This window comes from Cololabis saira, chromosome 3 (genome assembly GCF_033807715.1).
Source record: "Cololabis saira isolate AMF1-May2022 chromosome 3, fColSai1.1, whole genome shotgun sequence".
NCBI classification, from domain to species: Eukaryota; Metazoa; Chordata; class Actinopteri; order Beloniformes; family Belonidae; genus Cololabis; species Cololabis saira.
In genome coordinates, this window is record NC_084589.1 from 15521670 (window position 1) to 15541642 (window position 19973).

General features: G+C 41.2%; 1 protein-coding gene across 1 annotated transcript; it reads left to right on the plus strand.

The window, feature by feature from the left end:
* The first annotated feature begins 1442 nt into the window (after positions 1-1442).
* On the plus strand, positions 1443-17851 carry tbc1d31 (TBC1 domain family, member 31). The gene is made up of 23 exons (XM_061718230.1): positions 1443-1750; positions 3159-3299; positions 4228-4343; positions 4556-4734; positions 4927-5078; positions 5198-5357; positions 5858-6058; positions 6187-6360; positions 7048-7127; positions 7235-7381; positions 7523-7656; positions 8506-8639; positions 8733-8912; positions 9003-9235; positions 9308-9380; positions 9519-9598; positions 9696-9831; positions 10889-10981; positions 11773-11901; positions 12036-12230; positions 12951-13020; positions 16170-16361; positions 17239-17851. The coding sequence occupies exons 1-23, from the start codon at positions 1680-1682 to the stop codon at positions 17394-17396; spliced, it is 3228 nt and encodes a 1075-aa protein (XP_061574214.1). The 5' UTR covers positions 1443-1679; the 3' UTR covers positions 17397-17851.
* Positions 17852-19973: the final 2122 nt, after the last annotated feature.

A 19973-nucleotide genomic window follows, 5' to 3' on the forward strand; every position in this document is an offset into this window, starting at 1 on the left:
GTCCATCCAGGAAAAGGTGAGACGGGTTTACACCGAAGAGGTCCTGTTGGAGAAGATAAGATGCTTTGCAGCACACTTGCTGAACACCATCACCGATGCTGCAGCAGGAGAGATCTGTGAGCTCTTTCAACCTCAGAGTCACACAGAAACAGACTCTACTGAGCCTCCAACCTCTTCGCCTGATATGACTCCTTCAGATGAAGTTCCTGTCATCATTGCAGTCCAAGAACATCTGCCCAACAACCAAACTAAACCAGCAACTCTACCTTCACCCCGTCTAGAACCAGACTCCCTCTCAGCTCCAGCTGCTCCTTTAACTGCTGATCCTCCGGCCGGTGATGCCTTCAGTGAACCAGCAGACCGGCCAACACCTGTCTCTGCTGTTACTTCACCTCCTTCATTTTCTGTGACTCCTAATGAACCTCCTCCACTCTGCCACACCAAACCAGTGCAGCAACCTCAACCCAGTCTAGAAACAGAAGGTGATGCTGCAGGTCCTACTCAGGAGCCCAAACCACTTAAGCCTTCTCTTTATTTTCAATATTTCTCTATTGTTGTTCAAAATGTATTTTATTCAGTTCAATATGTGAATGTTATCTTTTATGATGATGAATGATGAATTGTCTTTATTTTGGTCATTGTACAAGTTATTTTACAAAACAAAATGAATAAAGTTAAATAAACATTGGTTTTGCCGAAAAGGTTAGGCTGAAGGCGTAGTTTATAGTGCCTACCCTTTTTCTCTTGTGATCAGCTTAAATCTTAAACATTAGCATTAATCCGTGGAAACAAACAATGCATAAAGGAGACAAAAATAAATAAATAAATAAATAAGATAAATAATATACAATAAATAAGATAAATAATATAAAAGTGATGTTTCACATTCTAGAATGTTTTTGATAATGAATTGATTTTGATAATTCTCCCACTATGGGAGTTTTTACCTGCCATTGTTTATATAATAATTGCTCGGGGGTTTATGTTTATGTTTATGTTTATGTTCATGTTCTGGATCTCTGGAAAGCGTCTAGAGACAACATCTGTTGTATTAGACGCTATATAAATAAAATTGAATTGAATTGAATTGAATTGAATTGAATTGATAATATACTTTATAGTGTTTTATATTTATTTACCATATTTTCTTTAAACATTTTTAGGTCGTTGTCACAACTATTCCTAATTTTTTTTTTTTTTTTTTTTTTCTCTTGCCTTAATTAATGTACATCTCTTTTTAATATTTGTTCTTGCTGTCGTCATCTCAAACATTAGTTTCCACCTTTTAGACGTTGACCTGCAAATTGTTGAATGTTAATCCAAAATATATGTGGATAAAAATATTGAAGTAATCTGTAATACGGGAAGTTTTATTGAACTCCATTTCCCATGATGCACCAGCGCGACGTCTGTACGTCTACTTTCAGCGACAAACCAACCGTCTTCTAAACACAACAAAAACTCCACAAACGTCACATCGAGGGTGTCTTTTAGCCTTTTTTCTGAGTTGCTTTTAGTATTTTCAATGACAGTACATGTTTGAGATCTGTAATCGATGTCGCGCTCCGTGTGGTGTGTTTGTAGAGCAGCAGGGAAGTCGCCGGCTCGTTTAAATTTGGCGCTGTAGCTTCACAGACATAAACAACAGGTGAGCTGTAGAGCTACACACGCCTGGACACATGGAGGTGACGGACATCGGAAACAAGGAGGAGGGGAAACTCTGGCATCGGAAACCGACCCCGGGGAGAAGGTAGATTTGATCTTTAAAACATCTGCTTCCCCAAACAGGTCTGAGGCGGGTTGGGCTGATACAGTACAAGCATCAATGGATCCTCTAATAATACAGGATCACTATCAAAACAATTATAAATCCATTATCTGGAACTTATTATGTTACGCTGTCACTGTTGACTTTTTTACATAGTCCCAGGGTTGCCACCCATCCCTTGAAATACGGAATTGTTACGTGAATTAAAATGTCAATTTAGTCTGTATTTCACAATTGTCCCATGCACATCTGTCATACACAGGAACAACGAACTAACAAAGTGAACAAAACAAAGGACAGGATATATTAAAGACAGCAACATGTGTTGGTTCGCTCTCTGTCATGTAACATTCGTTTCAGTAAATTCAACTAAGGTGAAACAAATATATTAAATATATTATTTCCCACTACATGCAAAGTGAGATATTTCAAGCCTTTTATTTGTTATAATTTTGATGATTATGGCTCACAGTTTATGAAAACCCCAAATAAAAAATCTCAAAAAATTAGAATATTTTATGAAATCAATAAACAATTCAATCATCAAAATGATAACAGATAAAGGCTTAATATATCTTGCTTTGCATGTAATATATTAGTTTCACCTTGTAAGTTGAATTATTGAAATAAATTACTTTTACACCATATTCTAATTTTCTGACCTTCACCTGTAGCTGTATTTATATTTACTTGCATGTACATCTTTGCTGATGTGGACATACATAGCATTTCAGTTCAAGTTCAATGCTATTAAAGCACTTTAAACTTTAAATAAAAGCATTTAGTTTTTTTCATATAAAATAAATGCATTTCTATGCATCTTAGAAGTTTTGGAGATGTCCCTTTTTTTTTTTAGTGCCTGCACTGCTGAAACCAGGGCGTCCCTTATTTCTATTTCTGAAAGTTGGCAACCCTAGATAGTCCCGCTATGCACAGCTGCAGAGCATACCTGTCAAGTTTTGGATTTAAAAATATGGGAAATTTTTAACTACCCGTCAATCACTTACAAACTACAATTATTGCTCACAATCTGATAGATCTACCTTTTGTTGACACTGAAATTCAGTGGACATTCCCATGTATGTAATTCCTATAATAGAGCCTAAATAAAAACACAAAAAGTGAATTAAAGCACATTTATTTATTTTAAATATTTTCAGTTTTTATACACATTAAACACACGCTAAATGACAGTAGTAGTAGTAGTAGTAGTAGTAGTAGTAATAGTATGCTGCAGAGAGTATTATATTGTGAAGCTAATACCAAAAGCTCGTTGTGAATTTCCAGCTACTTTTTGCGGAAGGAAATATAAAACTTAGTTATGTTATGGTTCCCTCAAATGTGCCCCTTTTCCATTCCCCTGGTCAGGTCTGTGTTTTGTCCTCCTCAGTGTGTGGGCGAGGGTGACCCGCACGGCTCAGCAGGCCAAGGCTGTGCGCTTCCTCCACGTGGCGTCTGACTCCGCCGGAGATTCCTTCCTGGCTGGAGATCACCATGGCAACGTCTATGTCCTGGACGTCAGTAGAAACAGGTGACAGGCTGTTTGTTATAACCCATTTGAGCAATTTAAAGGAGCAAAAAGTGGTATAAAAGTACACTTCTGTCTCGTTCCAGATTTTTCTCTCTATTTACAAATATATGTCTTTTTTTGGGGCCATAGATCATACCTGTCAAGTTTTGGATTTAAAAATAAGGGTCTCACCAGCCCAACCGAGGACCAGTATCTTACATTTTAAGACAGATTTACGAGAAATCTAAAATAACTACCTGTCAACCACTTACAAACTAAAATTATATGTTCAGAATCTGCTAGATATCTAATTCCTATATTGGAGCCTCAATGAAAACACAAAGGGGAATTGAAGCACATTTATTTATTTTAAATATTTTCAGCTTATATACACATTGATTGTCTTCAAGTGAAACATTTACATTTTCTTTTCATTTGTCATTTTCACTCATGTGGCTCTCTGGCCTTCACTGACAGACATCGGTCCTTCCCCCTTGAGAGAAACTAAAAACACAGTTACAAATCCTTCAGAATGGGTAACTGAGCCCCATCCTGCTTCTTTTTAGGAAAGTAAATTTGGTTTTCCATTTTTAGAGATATTTACACCAAAGTCTTTGCTTTTTTTGGCAGAAATGTCTTCTCTCTGGTTACATCCATCCATCTGATTTGTTGTTCCGAGTTTGCTCCCGTTGTCGTCACTAACCTCGCAATAACTGCCACCCAGAGTGCAGCAAGTAGCTGTTCTCGCAAGGCTAGTGACAATTAAGTTTGCAGTTTAAAAATTATTATATTATAAAACGGGAAATTTACAGGAAAGTACTAATACGGGAGGACGGCGGCCAAAACGGGAGACTTGACAGGAATGCCATAGATCTCTTTCTTTTGTTTAAAATGAATAATGTCCGAGAGGCCTTTTGCCAACTGAAACTGTGTTTTCTTTCTTGTATAGATTTCGCCTGGTGCAGAGAACAGGACAGGCGTGCACCGCTTTGGCATTCAGCCTCCGCAGGACCACTGAGTTCCTTGTGGCTTTGCCCGACTACACCATCAAATGTTTTGACAAAGGTAGAATGGATGTATCCACAAAAAGCAACTTTGTGTGTTCAAGTTATTTTCTGGACTTAAGATTTTTAATTCCATGTTAAAATGTCTTTCGTTTGAAAAGCAGACAACCAGCAGTCAGCATCATTTGTCTTGTCATGTTAGCCGGAAAGTGTTTAATGACATTCTGCTCCCCAGAACAATCCACATAAATAAGTTTATGTTTTATCAAACAGACACAAAACAGCTGGTCAGTTGGATGCGAGGTCATGAGGGAGCAGTGTCTTCCATATCCGTCCATAGCTCAGGCCGCTTTGCCATAACGACATCCTTAGACACGGCTCAGCTCTGGGACCTGGACACTTTCCAGAGGAAGAAGAAGCTCAACATCAGGCAGTCTGTTGGCATTCAGAAGGTAACCCTGCAAGCATGCTTCCAAAAGTTACTCTGTTTTATCAAAATGGAAAGGAAATTTGTTTCAGTGCTCTGTATCCATTGAGAATTTAGACTGAATGTTGCAGACTTAGTTTTGCTGTTAATTCAACTCATTTGTCTGTTAAACTTGTACTGTAGTTGTCTTTGTACCAAGTTACTGCTTGCGTTGCAGGTGTTTTTCCTTCCTCTCAGCAACACCATCCTCAGCTGTTTCAGCGACGACTCCATCTTTGCCTGGGAGAGCGACACACTTTTCTGCAAATACCAGCTCCCTGTTCCGGACCGTGGACCCAGAATCTCCTACAAGGCCTTTGCTGTCACTGGGTGGGTCAGCTACCGACGAGCTGAGTTTAACTGTCATTCCTCAGTAATGTTCTCCTTAATAACATTTCACAACAAGTGAGGTCCAGTAAAATAAGTGTACATACATGTTTAATTGACAGTGATGGGAAGCGTCTGGCAGCAGGCGGCCGCTCCAACCTGCTGCACCTCTGGTGTCTGGACAGACAACAGCTGGTCAAGGTGATCCAGATGCCCAGTCAGGTGCGAACCGTCAGGCAGCTGGAATTCCTGCCGGACAGCTTTGACGGAGGAGCAAACCAGGTACGGACACAGTTGGACCAATAAAAGTTCTCTTTCTGTGGTATTTCCACACACTTTTATGGGCTAACTTTATATCTGAGCAATAATTTAACAGGTAAGAGTAACCGATAGCAAAGTCACTGTCTTTTGTTTATGGTTTATAGCAGATTTGTTTTAGCCACCTCATCGTACCACGAACAGTCCAGTTCAGTGTGAAATACATGGCTATTTTTTTTCTTCAAACCTAATTCTACCAATGATCTAATTCAATATTTGGGATTAACACATTGAGAGCTTTCTCACATTCTGATGAAAGACAGATCTTAATGTTCCTTTTGTAATAATGCCCTCTCTCTGACTCCGAGAAGTATTTCAGGGACCAATCTGACACCTTGAAATATACAGTGTGAATATCACAATTAAAAATACCAAAACCTTTTTCACTGCACAGTTCTTTGTGTTTAATATGTACACTTATGTTGCAGCTCTTACGTCATCGTAACTTTGCTTTCTGTCTCCAGAATTTGGGTGTGTTGAGCCAGGAGGGCGTGATGCGCTTCATCAACATCCACACATGTAAACTCCTCTTTAACATTGGTTCCCATGACGACGGCATCACTACGGTGGCGGTCGGCCCAAACGGGCGGCATGTAGTGGCAATCATGGATAATGGGAGCATTAGTATCTACAATGTCCAGAGTCTCACACAGGAATTAAACAAGGTGCACAAGATGCCCCACAAGGTGGCAGAAGTAATCGTACTTGCTGGTGGATATTTTTATACCTGTGTATTCATCTTTTGTACCCTTTTTTTTTTTTTATTTTATTTTCCTCTCGCCCCTCTCTGCAGCCTCCTCCAGCCCAGGTGGCTGTAGTCTCTGGCGGTGAAGCTGACCAGGACGTTTCTCACTTAAAGATGAAAGTTAGATCAGAGACGGCTCGACGACCGGCCAAGAGTTCAGGCAGGCGAGTCCAGGTGAAGACGCTAAGACCTCCCGCAACGCCCTCGTCTGAGGATAAAGAGGTAGAAACAAAACAAACACGCATCTTTCACCAACTGTGTGTGGAAAAAGAGTGTGTTGTGGTTTTTTTTTTTTTTTTTACTTTTTAATGTTTTCATTGTCGAAGTGACATACGTTGCGTTGCAGCAGTCTAGTCGAGAGGTTATAAAAGGTCTTTGAGGGTGAGTTGAGGCCTCACCTTGGCAGTCACTCTTAGCCGGAAAAAAGCTGTATTCGACATTTAAAGATCTGTTTATCCACATACGGAGCATCTATATGGATCCGAGGAGTTAGGAATGGCAGCAGAATTGCTGAGCAGTTGGTTCCGAACCAGATGACTTCAGTCTTGTTTTCACCAAGTTGGCAAAGCGTCATCAGGGTTTTTGACTCACTGAGACGGTTTACTAAAGCTTCCAATGGGTTTCTGCTGTCTGACTGAATGATCAAGTAAACCTGGATATGATCAGAAAAACCATCCTAAGGAGATTAGTTTCCTAAAATAGACACCACAGGCAACATGACCACTAGTTGCAGAGGAGGGACATTCGTTGACAGAACAAGTTATTTTTTATAGGTACAACATCACCTGAAGTAAGTTAGAATTATTCCTTTATAATCCTCTGTGTCAAAGGTTGTAGCCAGACCAATACCCAGTGTCAACAGTTACAATTTATTGAGTGTATGAGCTAATGTAACTTCTGTTTTTATAGAATGAGCTACCAGCTGGTTTGAACAAGAAGAGGCTGGTGTCTCTGCTCAAGGCATTTGGAGAATATCCAGCTAAATACAGGTAACAATCCCTCTCATGGGGCGAGGAGTTATAATAGTATTTATGTAGTGTCTGGATACTGAGTGCCAACAGCATTTACATGATTGTTTTCCACTTTCTCGCTCCAGAATGTTTGTGTGGCGGTCTTTGCTTTGTCTCCCAGAGAACCACGCAGCCTTCAGCAGTCTGACTGACAAGGGCCTGCACTCGTCCTTCCTCACTCTGCACGACAAGTACCCCATCAAAAGTCAAAAATTGCAGAGAGGGCTGCAGAGGTACTCTGTCTCCATTTTAAAATGAAATAAAAACACAACTTACATGTTGTCTTCAATACATTTTCTGTGATGGCTTCTTTTTCTCCTATCTGTGTTATTTTTAACTTTTTCACTCTGTTGGTTCTTTTCTGCGCTCTGCAGGGTTTTGTCTGCGTTTGCTCACTGGGCAGCCATCTTCGGAGAGGTGGAATATCTCCCTCTGATCGCGTTTCCCTTCGTTAAGCTCTTCCAGAACAACCCGATGCTCTGCTTTGAGGTGGTGGCCACGGTCATAGGTACTTGTACACCGCAGTGATTGGTGATGTTCTCCAGACGCTGCAGCTGCACGTGTTTCAAAGTTTAACGGCAATGGTGTCATTTCTGCTTTTTACTTAAAGGGGACCTATTATGGCATGTAATATCTATTTTAAACAGTCCTTGAATGTCTTAAAAACAAGCTTTTGATTGTTTTTCTAAATAAATGAGAAATTCAGCCTCTAAACCATGTCTTTATCTTCCCAGTCTCTAACCTCATTATCTATGCAGGATTCTGAGTGAGCGGGGCTATGATAATGAGGCTCTGTGCTGATTGGCTGCCTATATGACGTGTAGCAGGGGAGGGCACAAAGCTTGGTAGAAGAGCAGCCGGCTGCGTACACTATTAAACCTGTCCTAACTGCATGCGATGCGAGCGTCAGCGACAAAATCAATTCCATTGCCTTATTTTCTATTGGACTGTCCTAACTGGCCGCGAGCGACACAGCGCCAGCGCGTCACGGATGAGGAACGGCTGATCCAGTTAGTTGAAATGAGAAGTTATCTCTATGATTCCTCCTCATTTCACTACAAAAACCTCAATAAAGTGGCAGCTGGTTGGAGGGAGATGGACAGAGAGCGTAATTTGGTTGCTTTCCTCCTTCTTTGAGTCGGCAGGCTGAGGGGAGACCACTTTATATATGTTAAAGCAAGAAAAAAACATGTTTTTCATAATAGGTCCCCTTTCTGTTTCAGTTTCTGTTGCCGACGCTTAAATCTTGTGATATTGAAAGATTTTTAATTTAGATTTTCACTGAAATTTGACGTTTTATCTGCTGTAAAGTTTCCCATGGGCTTCTGATTATATACTGAAATGTCTGCTTTTCTAGTGAACTGGTGCCAGCACTGGTTTGAGTATTTCCCCAACCCTCCTCTGAACATCCTGAGCATGGTGGAGAATGTTCTGGCTCACCACGACAACGAGCTGCTGCAGCACCTGGTGGACTGTGGCATCACCTCTCAGGTAGGAGCTGCACGCTGGCGAGCTTCACATATACAGAGTTAAATACGATTTTCCTCATGTACACAGATGTTCTTTTGCCTCTCTCTGTCCCAGCTCTACGTGTGGCCTCTGCTAGAGACCTTGTTCTCTGAGATTCTGACCCGTGACGAATGGCTTCGGCTGTTTGACAACATCTTTTCCAATCATCCATCCTTCCTGCTCCTGGCCTGCGTGGCCTACGTCATCTGCTGCCGCGAGCCTCTGCTGCTCTGCTCCCAGAAGCAGGACTTTGAGGTACGCTTTTATACTTTTGAGTCGTCCCCTCTGTCTTTTTCAGTCTTTGTCTCCTCAGAAAATGCCTCTGTTGTTTCCCCGCCTCCCCAGTATTTTTTCCATCACCGTAACAACCTGGACATCGGAGCCATGATAAAGGAGACCTACCGACTCTTTGACAGCACGCCAGCTGATATCCATCCCAAAAATATGATCTCAGACGTTACACCACTCACCAGCGGCCAGTACCCCGTGTTTAACCAGTACCCAGAATTCATAGTGGAATACCACAGCAAGGAGAGGGAGAAAATACGACAGCAGGAGGTGGAGTATCTGCGTGAGAGGTAAGTTCATCAATCCGACAGAATGACACAGAAATAGCTCTTGACGATAGTAAAAAGCTTGTGTGTCTTCAGGCAGGAGGTGTCCGCGCTGCGTGCAGACCTTGTGCGTCACCAAGCTCAAGAGGAAACTTATTATGCACAACAGGTAGATTTGTTTTTCAGATTGCTTATGAAACATTTATTTCATTGCCAAGTTTCACCAGAGCATGAAAAACAGCACTTAAAAACATTGTGTGTAGAAATCAAGTGAACTAACATGTACTGCTTTAAATGATTTGAACAGGAGTTGCTGCAGAAAGCAGAGGAGCACCGCAGAAATGTCCTGGCTCAGGAGGAAGAAAAGCTGACACAGCAGAGGGCAAAGTAAGCACGATACTCACACCTTCACAGTTGAGTTACGGCTAAGACTAACAGTTTGATTTAGGGGAAGCTGTTGTTAACTCTAGTCCATCCTGCTCAGGTTGACGGCCATGAAGAGAGAGCTGAAGGTGAAGGAATTACAGCTGCTGGATGCAACTAGAAGACGCTTCCTCCAACACCAGCAGGAGCAGCAAACCTCACAGATAAAAAGACTCGACCAGGAGATCAGCAGAAAGGTAAACTACACTCCCATCTTCTCCAGAGGATCTGTATTTTATGGTCTATTTGATTTGAAGACATTTTCAGTTATTTGGATAGTACCGCTGAAAAGGAACCCGGATCAAAATAAAGACTGTATCGACAATCAATTCTAACATATTCATTTACATCACAGTGAGGAGGTGAAAACAAGAGCTCATCTGATGCACTTATAGATGTCTGCTTGTGATTGATCAGCCTAGACCAGGGGTCGGCAACCCAAAACTTTGAAAGAGCCATATTGGACCAAAAACACAAAAAACAAATATGTCTGGAGCCGCAAAAAATGAAAAGTCTTGTATCAGCCTTAGAATGAAAGCAACACATGCTGCATGTTTCTATATTAGTTATAACTGGGCAAGATTTTTTTTTCATTATGCACTTCGAGAAAAAAGTCGAAATTTCGAGAAAAAAGTCGAAATGTCAAGATTAATGTTTAAGTACAATCTCGAGAAAAAAGTCAAAATGTTGAGAAAAAAGTCGAAATGTCGAGGAAATAGTCAAAATTTCGTGAAAAAATTCAAAATATTGAGAAAAAAGTCGAAATATCAAGATTAAAAAGGAAAGGGAAAAAGGAAGAAAAAAAGGGGGAAAAGAAAAAAAAGAAGAAAAAATAAAAAAAAGGAAAAAGAAAGAAAGAGAAAGAATAAAAAAAGGTCAAACATTTTTGAAAAAGCTCCAGGCCTAAAGAGCCGCATGCGGATCTAGAGCCGCGGGTTGCCGGCCCCTGGCCTAGACGTTTATTAATATATTATAAATTAGTATTGTACAGTCTGGAAGACACTTTTGTCTATCCCCACTAATTTAAAAGCTTTTAATCACCTGCCATTGGGACACTTTAGTGTAACTATCCCCAACTGTGGTTGCTGGGAGGATCATCACATAGCACACACTGAGCTGGGGATCCAGTGAGCTGGTCATAAAGGTGCTTGTTGATGTTTGTTTGTGAATACTATGACTAGTTTTTCCTAAAACTTTTAGGAGGAAGCCAGATTTTTTATTTTTTTTTTATTACCTGATTGTTTTTTGCTGCAGATGGATCTTCGTGAGCAAGAGATGGCTGCAGCGGCGCAGGATCTAGAGGTCAGACATATGGAGCTGGAGGCCCACAGGAAACGGCTTGAGCAGGTGATTAAAATCCTGATTCCTCACACACCTCTCCCTCGCGGTCCTGCTTCATTTTTGTGTCATTTTTGTCTTGATTTATCACCAGAGGCTGTAATGATTATCACACATTCCCCAGTTACTTGAAAAAAGAAAGATGCTTTATAATTCAGCCAGAGAGTTTCTTGTGACAGCTTTTTTATCAGAAGTGACTCAGAGGAAGCAAACTACCTTATAATATTGTACTCCTAAAGGACAAAAGGTTCTTGTTAAAACACACATGCACGTAAACTCGGAGTGGGAATGTTGTTAATGTACTTTATTTATATAGCCGTTTACACCCACCTCTAGGTGAGCCAAAGTGCTTTACAGAATAAAACATACAGAAATAGGCAAGGCAAGTTTATTGTTTAAATGACAAATAAAATTATGAGAAAAGAAGGTAAAATAATAAAAAGCACAAGTTGAAACTGGAAGCTGAAAACTAAGGGCAGTAGAGTACTGCAGCAGGTACATATCTCATTCGCGGTTTTCAGAAAGTATTTAATTTAAGAGTACTAAATAAATTAAATAAAATTATAAGAAAAGAGGTAAAATAATAAAAAGCACAAGTTGTTAAAAATGAGGACAGTAGAGTACAGCAGGTAAGTAATTAATTTAGGAGTACGTTTCAGTAAATACAACATACAATCATTAGAAAGAGCAAAAAAAATAAATAGAATTAAAAAGAGGGAAAGTTTGTGTTTCCAGTAGTCTCACTACCACAACTGAATTCATCTGTTTTCTTTTCCTTTTATTTTTGCCCACTCTATCAGCATGTATTGACAAAGCAGCAGCATGTAGGACGGGAGACTGAGGAGGAGGTACAGATGAACATGAGGGAGGCAGAAAGATCAGAGCAGAGCTACAGAGAGCTGCTACACGGAGCAGAGACTAACATGCAGGTTGGTGATGTACTGTGGTGTAACGGTTTCTGACAACACACGATGTTAGATAAACACAGTCATCCACATTCTGATTGCAGCTCTGGTATCTGATGTCTCTGAATCAGTAAAACCTCTGACAAATTCCCGAGCAGGCCCTGGAAGCGTCCCTGGCAGAGGCGTACCAGCAGGGCGTGGGGTCGGACTGGCAGAGAGAGGTGGTGGATCGCCTGCAGCAGGCCGACGCTGAGCAGGAGAGGACGAGGGAGAGACTCGACGAGCTTCGGAGGCAAACTCTGGCGGAGGAGGAAAGACTGGCCGACACCATGAGAGATGTGACTGGTAGAAAGGTGAGAACATCACCTACATGTCGGTGTGTAAGTCTGTCCCAGACACAGAGAAAAAGATTGCAATTACATAGTTTTTTTTTGGAAATTAAAATGCTACAAAAGAGCCTGTAATAAAAGGAATGATTGATACTTGGGGGTTCTTTAAAGGGGACACATGAGAGGGAAAAACACTGCTTTTTTTGTGTGTTTGTGAGTAAATGTAATGGAGCCAGCTCGAGAAATCACAGCCTGCTCCCTCGTTTGGGCCACCTACTTATGAAGCTATTTTATTCAGCAAGCCGGTCAAATATGTAGATGATATGTATGTCATCGAACTATCCACTTTTACCTTTACTCTTACCCAGCTGTTCTTCAAACCATGCTAAATTTGCTGTGCCTGTAAGTGGGACCTTAAAACTTAAATTAAATTCTCATTAGCAGTTATATCAATAACTTAAAGAAATAAGCTCACTATAATCTACCACTATTTTGTTCACTTTTGTATCAAAACTATTAAATCTAACTTCTGAGTTGTACTCAAACTAAATATATGTGAACGTATGTGAGAATTAGGTTGCCAGTCATATATTTCATTGGGATGATGAATAATCCAAGCATTTTCATTAATACCTCAGAAAACCACGCCAAACGATAATGACTTACTCATGGTTATAGTGCCAATATCTATTTTAATATGTTTTATATTTATTCAGAATAGTCACTGTATTTGTTTATTGTCAGTGGGATGAAGCGATGCGTGCCAGAATCCAGTTACAGGAGCAGCGGCGGGCCTGGTCTCCCTCACAAGCAGGTATCTCTCTGCACACACAAATTCACTTTTTTTAAGGCTTGAGCATGAAGGTTTGGTATCTGGGGTGCTTGTCACACAATACAAACATCAACACTTGGTCTATGTTGATTATTCTGCCCCATTTGGGACCTGTGGGACAGATTAAACCAGATTTTGACCGAGCCAGGACTTTCTCATAGTGACTTATAATGTTCCACAACTGAATGTCCTTGTCTATGCAGCCGTGACCTGGCTGCACCGAGCTGCCATATTGCTGCATTTGCAAAAAAACAATAAAAAGTCTCACTGCAGTGAAAAAAGCCTAATTGGAACTCCTCACAAACCTGGGCCAATACAAAAGCTGTATTAGCAACTAAACTTGTATTAAAAGATGAATTAATACCCACTGATCATGATAAGGCCACAGATTATGAAACTATGAGTTGTTTTATATGTACATATACATATATATACATATATATTTGGGTATTCCTGTAGTCACAGACCACAGGCTAACAGCAGATGTGTTGTCGCTTTGTGACTCATGTCAGTGAAAGGTGCAATATAAATAAAATGTACCTACTCACTTACTTACCCTGCAAAGGTATCGGGGGTATTTTACTTCCCGCCAGCATTGATGGTGGTAGTTGTGTCCTAAATAAGATGGACCCTCGCCATGAACAGTAATTAAATGTGTCCTGGTTGTTTGTTTGTTGGATATCTTTATTTCGAACACAAGCACAAAAAATAAAAAAACAGCAAAACAATAAATCAATAACATAAAAAAAACAATAATAATCACTAAATAATAAATATAATTTCGTAAACTAAGTAGACAAGATTTAATAAATATAAATACCAAATGCGTTCAGTGTCATGCTCAAAAAAGAGTAGGAAGAAGTACCGTATTGGCCCGAATATAAGACGACCCTGATTGTAAGACGACCCCCTTTTTCAAGACTCAAATTTGAAAAAATACTTTTTAAACACCAAATTAAATTTTTATACAGAAAATAATTACAGTACATCTTAAACAAATGATTATAACAATATATTCGAGAGAAAAAGCCTGTTATTTTGTCTCATTCAAATCATGATCTTGAAGTTTGCATCATAACTTCTTCCACCCACTTTTCTCCAGATTGTCGCTACGTTTCTCCTTTTCTGTTATATCTTCTGTTATTTTCTTCTCTTTTCTTTCTTACCGCTATTTTTTATTTTTCTTCTTCATGCTACTGCTTTTTTTATTTTTCTTCTTCATGACGGGGGTTCCTTTGGCCTGGGGAGTTAAGTTCAGCATTCGCTTTAAAGATATCTGGCGCCATCTAGCGTTGTGAATGGGTATAACGTCTAGACCTCGAACGTAAAGGTGTCAGTATGCTTCTGCGTCACACACACGCAGAGCACACGGCGCAGCCGTGACGCCGTCACGAACCGTTCAGACTTCAGGCTGAAATATGGTTCTGCGTCACACCAACGCAGAGCACACGGCGCAGTCGTGACGCCGTCACGAACCGTTCAGAGTTCTCCGTCTCTCCATTTGGTCGCGGTGCAGTACCCCCCACGGCCGCTAGTTAGCGATCTTTTTCTGAATGGTTTATCCAACTTTTTCCGGTCACAGTAAATCAAAGAAATAAGGACAACTATTGTGCAAAAAACCAAAACAAAAAAAATCACATATAAACGAAGAAAAGAGCCCTGGAAGTTCACTACTGGTTCAAACCGGAAACCGGAAATGCTTCGCTTTCAAACGAACCAATCACAGCCCTCTCGGTCTGCGTGTGCTCGGCGTCTCCTCGACGCGTAGTTACAATTTTCGGGAGGTGCACGTCAGTGACCGCGCAGGTGACGGCGTGTCCTCTGCGTCGTCGAAAACCAGATGCCGTAGGCACGGCGTCATTTTGACGCAGAAGCATAATTCAGGCTTTCTCCGTCTCTCCATTTGGTCGCGGTGCAGTACCCCCCGCGACCACTAGTTAGCGATCTTTTTCTGAATGGTTTATCCAACTTTTTCCGGTCACAGTGAATCAAAGAGACAAGGACAACTATTGTGCAAAAAACCAAAACAAAAAAAATCACATATAAACGAAGAAAAGAGCCCTGGAAGTTCACTACTGATTCAAACCGGAAACCGGAAATGCTTCGCTTTCAAACGAACCAATCACAGCCCTCTCGGTCTGCGTGTGGTCGGCGTCTCCTCGACGCGTAGTTACAATTTTCAGGAGGTGCACGTCAGTGACGGCGCATGTGACGGCGTGTCCTCTGCGTGTACAAAAACCACACGCCGTAGGCACGGCGTCGTTTTGACGCAGAACCATAACTCAGCCTTAAGACGACGCCCACTTTTTCAGTCTTATTTCAATGTAAAAAACACTGTCTTATATTCGGGACAATACGGGTAATTCACTTATTAAATCCTACCCCTAGTCTAGAAATGCTGCTGATGTGAAAAAAGCAGTTTATAGGATGTGATACAAAAGCTGTAAAGGGTCTTCCTTGGGGTTCTTGACTAATACATGTCACCGATTGATTGCTGCTTTACAATACCTCAAATTGTATTAATTTTGTGGAAGAAGGATAATATTTCATCTTTAAAACACATCATTAGTTTGGGCAAATTTCACAGCAAGAGATGAAGACATAAAAAATGAAAATGCACACACATAACCGAGCACAGCCTGGTTATTTTGGACCTGATCATCAGAGCCGAGAGAGATGGGAACAGAGAGGAGTCTGGGCTGGGAGGAGGACCAGTGGTGATATGAGCTGAGACGGTTTTTACTGTAGTTTTCCACCTCACCGGAGGGTGTCACAAAACTGAAGGTAATGGTTAAACACTTGAGTAGTAAATAGATCACCAAACAGAAACTACTGCCAGGTCATCAGCTTGTAGGCTGCTGGTCTTCTGTGTAGCAGAGCGGTGTCAGAAACAGAGGAGGAGGATGAATCAAGAGAAAAAACAACAAATCAGTCAACTAGAAACGTCGACTGACAGTGCTGTTTCTGTTATGAATAAACTTTGTCAGGAGGCCCCACAACTACACTTTGACTCCCAAGCAGCCGACTGAAGTTGTGTCTGTTTTAGTTCCCATAAACACACCTGACCTCAAAATTCTGATTCTTATTGGTAAAATAAAATGTTCCATAACTAAATGTTTATTTTGTGTCAGCTGGCCAGAGACGCAGCGGCGAGCGGTGTCCAGGTCAGACTGCAGGACTTCCTCACAGACCCACCGCTTCTGCTGGAGCCAAAGGAGTGAATGCACCGGTGAACGGCGGCCTTACCGCCACGCCAACACAGCCGGGCAGCAACATGGTGTGTCTGAACAGCCGTTCTCCTTCAGAGAGCACGTCCACCAGCTGTGAGTCACATCGGTTGTTGCAGACACTGAAATGAAGGGCTTAAACACACCGTCCCTGTTTTTTTCTTTTTCTTTCCTATTTCTTGGTGTTTCTTCAGTGTTCTTGTGTAGAGAGCGGTGAAGCGTGGGCCAAAGTGGTGATCTGCGCCATGTTCACGTGTTCGTGCCACCGCAACAAAACCACAATCCAATTCAGAACTCAGTTAAAAAAAAAAAGGAGAGTAAAATCAAAATCAAAGCTGCAAGCAGCGATGAACGGGCCCTTCGACCAATCAGATGAAGGGGGGGGGCGTGCTTTTTGGCCGCTATCGTCTCCACAGTAACGCTTTTGACTGAGAAAAGTAATGCCCATCGTCGCAGGATGGAGACGCACATTTTGATGTGTAACACACCTGGGTGCACGTTACGGTCCAGGCGAAGAAGCGGCTGAAGAAATGGCATAAATTGCGCCAAAATTACACAATTAGTTCAAAATGGCCGACTTCCTGTAGGGTTTCGGCCATGGCGCCAAGAGACTTTTCTTTAAGTTGAGACATGATACAGGTGTGTACCGATTTTCGTGCATGTACGTCAAACCATATTGTGTGGCTTGAGGCACGAAGTTTTTTTAGGAGGCACTGTTGAGCCATTTTGCCACGCCCGTTAATGCAAACCATTAAATATCAAATTTTTCGCCAGGCCTGGCTTGTGTGCAAAATTTGGTGACTTTTGGGACACGTTTACGGGGGCAAAAAGGCCCTCATTTTGTCGGAAGAAAAATAAAAAATAAAACGAGAAGCAGCTTTCGCTCTTGTCCTCCCTGCTTACATCAGCAGTATAAGTTCCTCTAATCATATTGTTGGTTGTTAATCCCGTTTCCTCTCTGTCTTGACATCAGTCTCCCTGGACCGAGGCCGGGCCCAGCTGGACAGCAGCGAGAGAGCGCTGCTGAAGGAAATCAGAGAGCTGAGGCAGAAGCTCGCAGCCAGAGGCCGAGAGAGCTCGGCCTCCTCCCAGTCCGTCCACACACCGTCCCCCGTCTCCCAGTTACCATGACCGGCCCCGAGCCCTCAAACTCTCAGAATAACACATTGCTGTTACCTCTTCAACACTTCCAAGCGTTTATATTCCATCCTTCCTTCTGCCTTAAACCACTAATGATTGACATACACGACTTCCCCGGGTGGATTTTCTCGCGTTCCTGCACGCGGCCGGTGGTTTTATGTAATGACGCTCACCTCTTTGAGCACTTGATGTGTAGATGGTGAAGATTCCTTTGTGACCAAAGCACACACTTACACACACACTCACACACACAAGATACCGTAGCGTGTCCAGGTGCTTTTCATTATGGGACGTCTGTCTTTCTTCCACCATGATGAGTTGGAGCTATGCGAGGAAGACGTGCTGACGAGGAATCTGAATCTGGTGTTTTGGGGAAATCTTTTCTTATTCTCACAAGACTAGCACGATCAAAGGTGCATTATAAGTGACCGATCGCAGCAGGTGAAGCAACATCCAGCAGTTTGACATGTGGCTGTGAAGCGTTTCTACACTGCAGAGAATCTCAGAGTATCAGCATCCTGCGCTCCATGACTTATCCTCCTCACTTTGAGTCTATAGTGTGGAAGGAAATCTTGTAGCCATGGTAACCACTGAGGCAAATGGTCACCTCTGAATTTGTCCGTTGTGCTTTTTTTTTTTTTTTAACGACGCTGCTGTTGGTCCATTTTTGACTTGTTTTTTTTTTAAATGTTTTTATTTTACTGAATTTATTGGATTTGTGTTATTTAAAACCTGTTTTGCATTAAATGAATATAAAACTCTTCATGGTTCGTTTTGCTTCATCTGGATTGTCCAGATGTTTCATTTCTGGTATATTTTAAAAGTCAATAAAAAAAGAAACTTTAACGTCCATGTACAACAAAAAGATTATTGTATTTATTTATTTATTTATTTATTTGAATTCTCCGCAATAACGGAGAAGAACAGGTTCATTTGTTTTTGTGTTTTGTTTTATGTAGATGAGATCAACTCACCTCATTTGCATGAGTATATTGTTATTGTGACTCTAATCATGGATCTATGATGCAACCAAACACCTCAATCTGGCCAGAAACTAACAATCCCACCATAGTACGGTAGTCTGGGGATCCACCTTTATCTTCAGTTGCAGCCCATATTCTACATCGCAGTGTTTCAGTCAGGGCATTTAATACCCTCTGTGTAGGGTCACGGACCATTTTCCACACGTGAAAATGTTCTCTGAACCACTTTTTTACATGCTTGTGCCATCTAGGAAGAAAAAAAAATGTTTGGGGGGTTAATCAGAATATGTTAAGCTGCATTTTAGTTTTTTATGTTTCTAATAATTCTCAGCCTTGACCCGAGCAGGTGGAACAACCACAGACACGGTAGACACTAGAGGGGGCAGCTGCAGCACTTTATCCACCGCTCTTCCCACCTCGTCATCTCTACGGGACGGGCTCAGCTCGGACCACATGACCTTTTCATTTCCTCTGGTGTCCAATCTTCATGTTCCTGAGCAATTTGAAGCCTTTTTTCCCCCCAGTAAGGCTAAACAACTGTTCGCAATCTGATCACAATCAAGATTTCTTTTCCTGGCTATATTTTCCTCTCAGATATGATGACACCACTATCATTCCAGGTTTTAGTAATGTGCTGAAGAAATCTTAACCCCGTTTTACTAGATGTACTACCGGTAATCTCTTGAGTTGTGTTTGCTTAATGCACACCAGCAATTAATGCACCTGCAGCAGTAACATCGTTTGAGGAAAGTCACTGGCGTGGTCCTTTGAAGATGGAGAAGCTCCTCGGTGCATGAGTTGGAGCTGAATAACTTGTTGCTAGTTCAAAGCTATCTTAAGCACTGCAGCACTATTTTTACCAAGCTCTTCGACATTTGCTTAGTTTTAATCCAGGTGGTGACAAGACATAGGTCTGCAGAGGTTTCAGGGAGGGTACCGAAGATGTACTTTACTTCCCCACAAGGGGACATTTTTCTTTGACAGCAGTGCTTTATAGGGATGTAAACAGCTGAACATGACAACTATAGACATATAATATGTACATGACAGTGTGCCGTGAATGTTTAATGCTCTTAAATTAAAGAGAAACAGGTCTTTAGACATAATGATCGTAAACATGTAAGAATAAGTAACAGCCTGATGCCGCTGGTGTTACACTTAACCCTATAATGCCAGATGTTTATTTGATGTGAATTTCTGAGACCTTTGTAACATCCTCTTAATCAAATAAGAAAAAAGAGAACGTTTCATATAAACCAAGATATATAAAAATAAAACCACTAAATACAAAATATGTAAATGTATCTAATACTCGTACTGATAAGGACAATAATTATTTAGAAATTGTTTTAATTCAAAATGTGAGGTCTTTTTAATTCCAATATATAATTAAAATTTCAAATAAAAATAAATGTTGGAATTTTATTGTGTTATTTCATATGTCAGGCATTAAAGAGTTGAATTCAAGGGTCATCAATGATCCTGTGTGCCGGCCGGACGTCCCTGAGACTTCAGAGATGGTGGTCAGAGGACGACCGTCCTTTTATCTGAACACCGTCGTGGCTGTTTCTACCATCACCTCCGC

What these genes read in the sequence shown, in the direction of transcription:
- tbc1d31 (XM_061718230.1), top strand. Translation starts at nt 1,680, where the DNA reads ATGGAGGTGACGGACATCGGAAACAAGGAGGAGGGGAAACTCTGGCAT. An exon ending in GAATATCCAGCTAAATACAG is followed by an intron (nt 7,128 to 7,234) that starts GTAACAATCCCT and finishes TTCTCGCTCCAG; the next exon opens with AATGTTTGTGTGGCGGTCTT. An exon ending in CTGGTCTCCCTCACAAGCAG is followed by an intron (nt 13,021 to 16,169) that starts GTATCTCTCTGC and finishes ATTTTGTGTCAG; the next exon opens with CTGGCCAGAGACGCAGCGGC.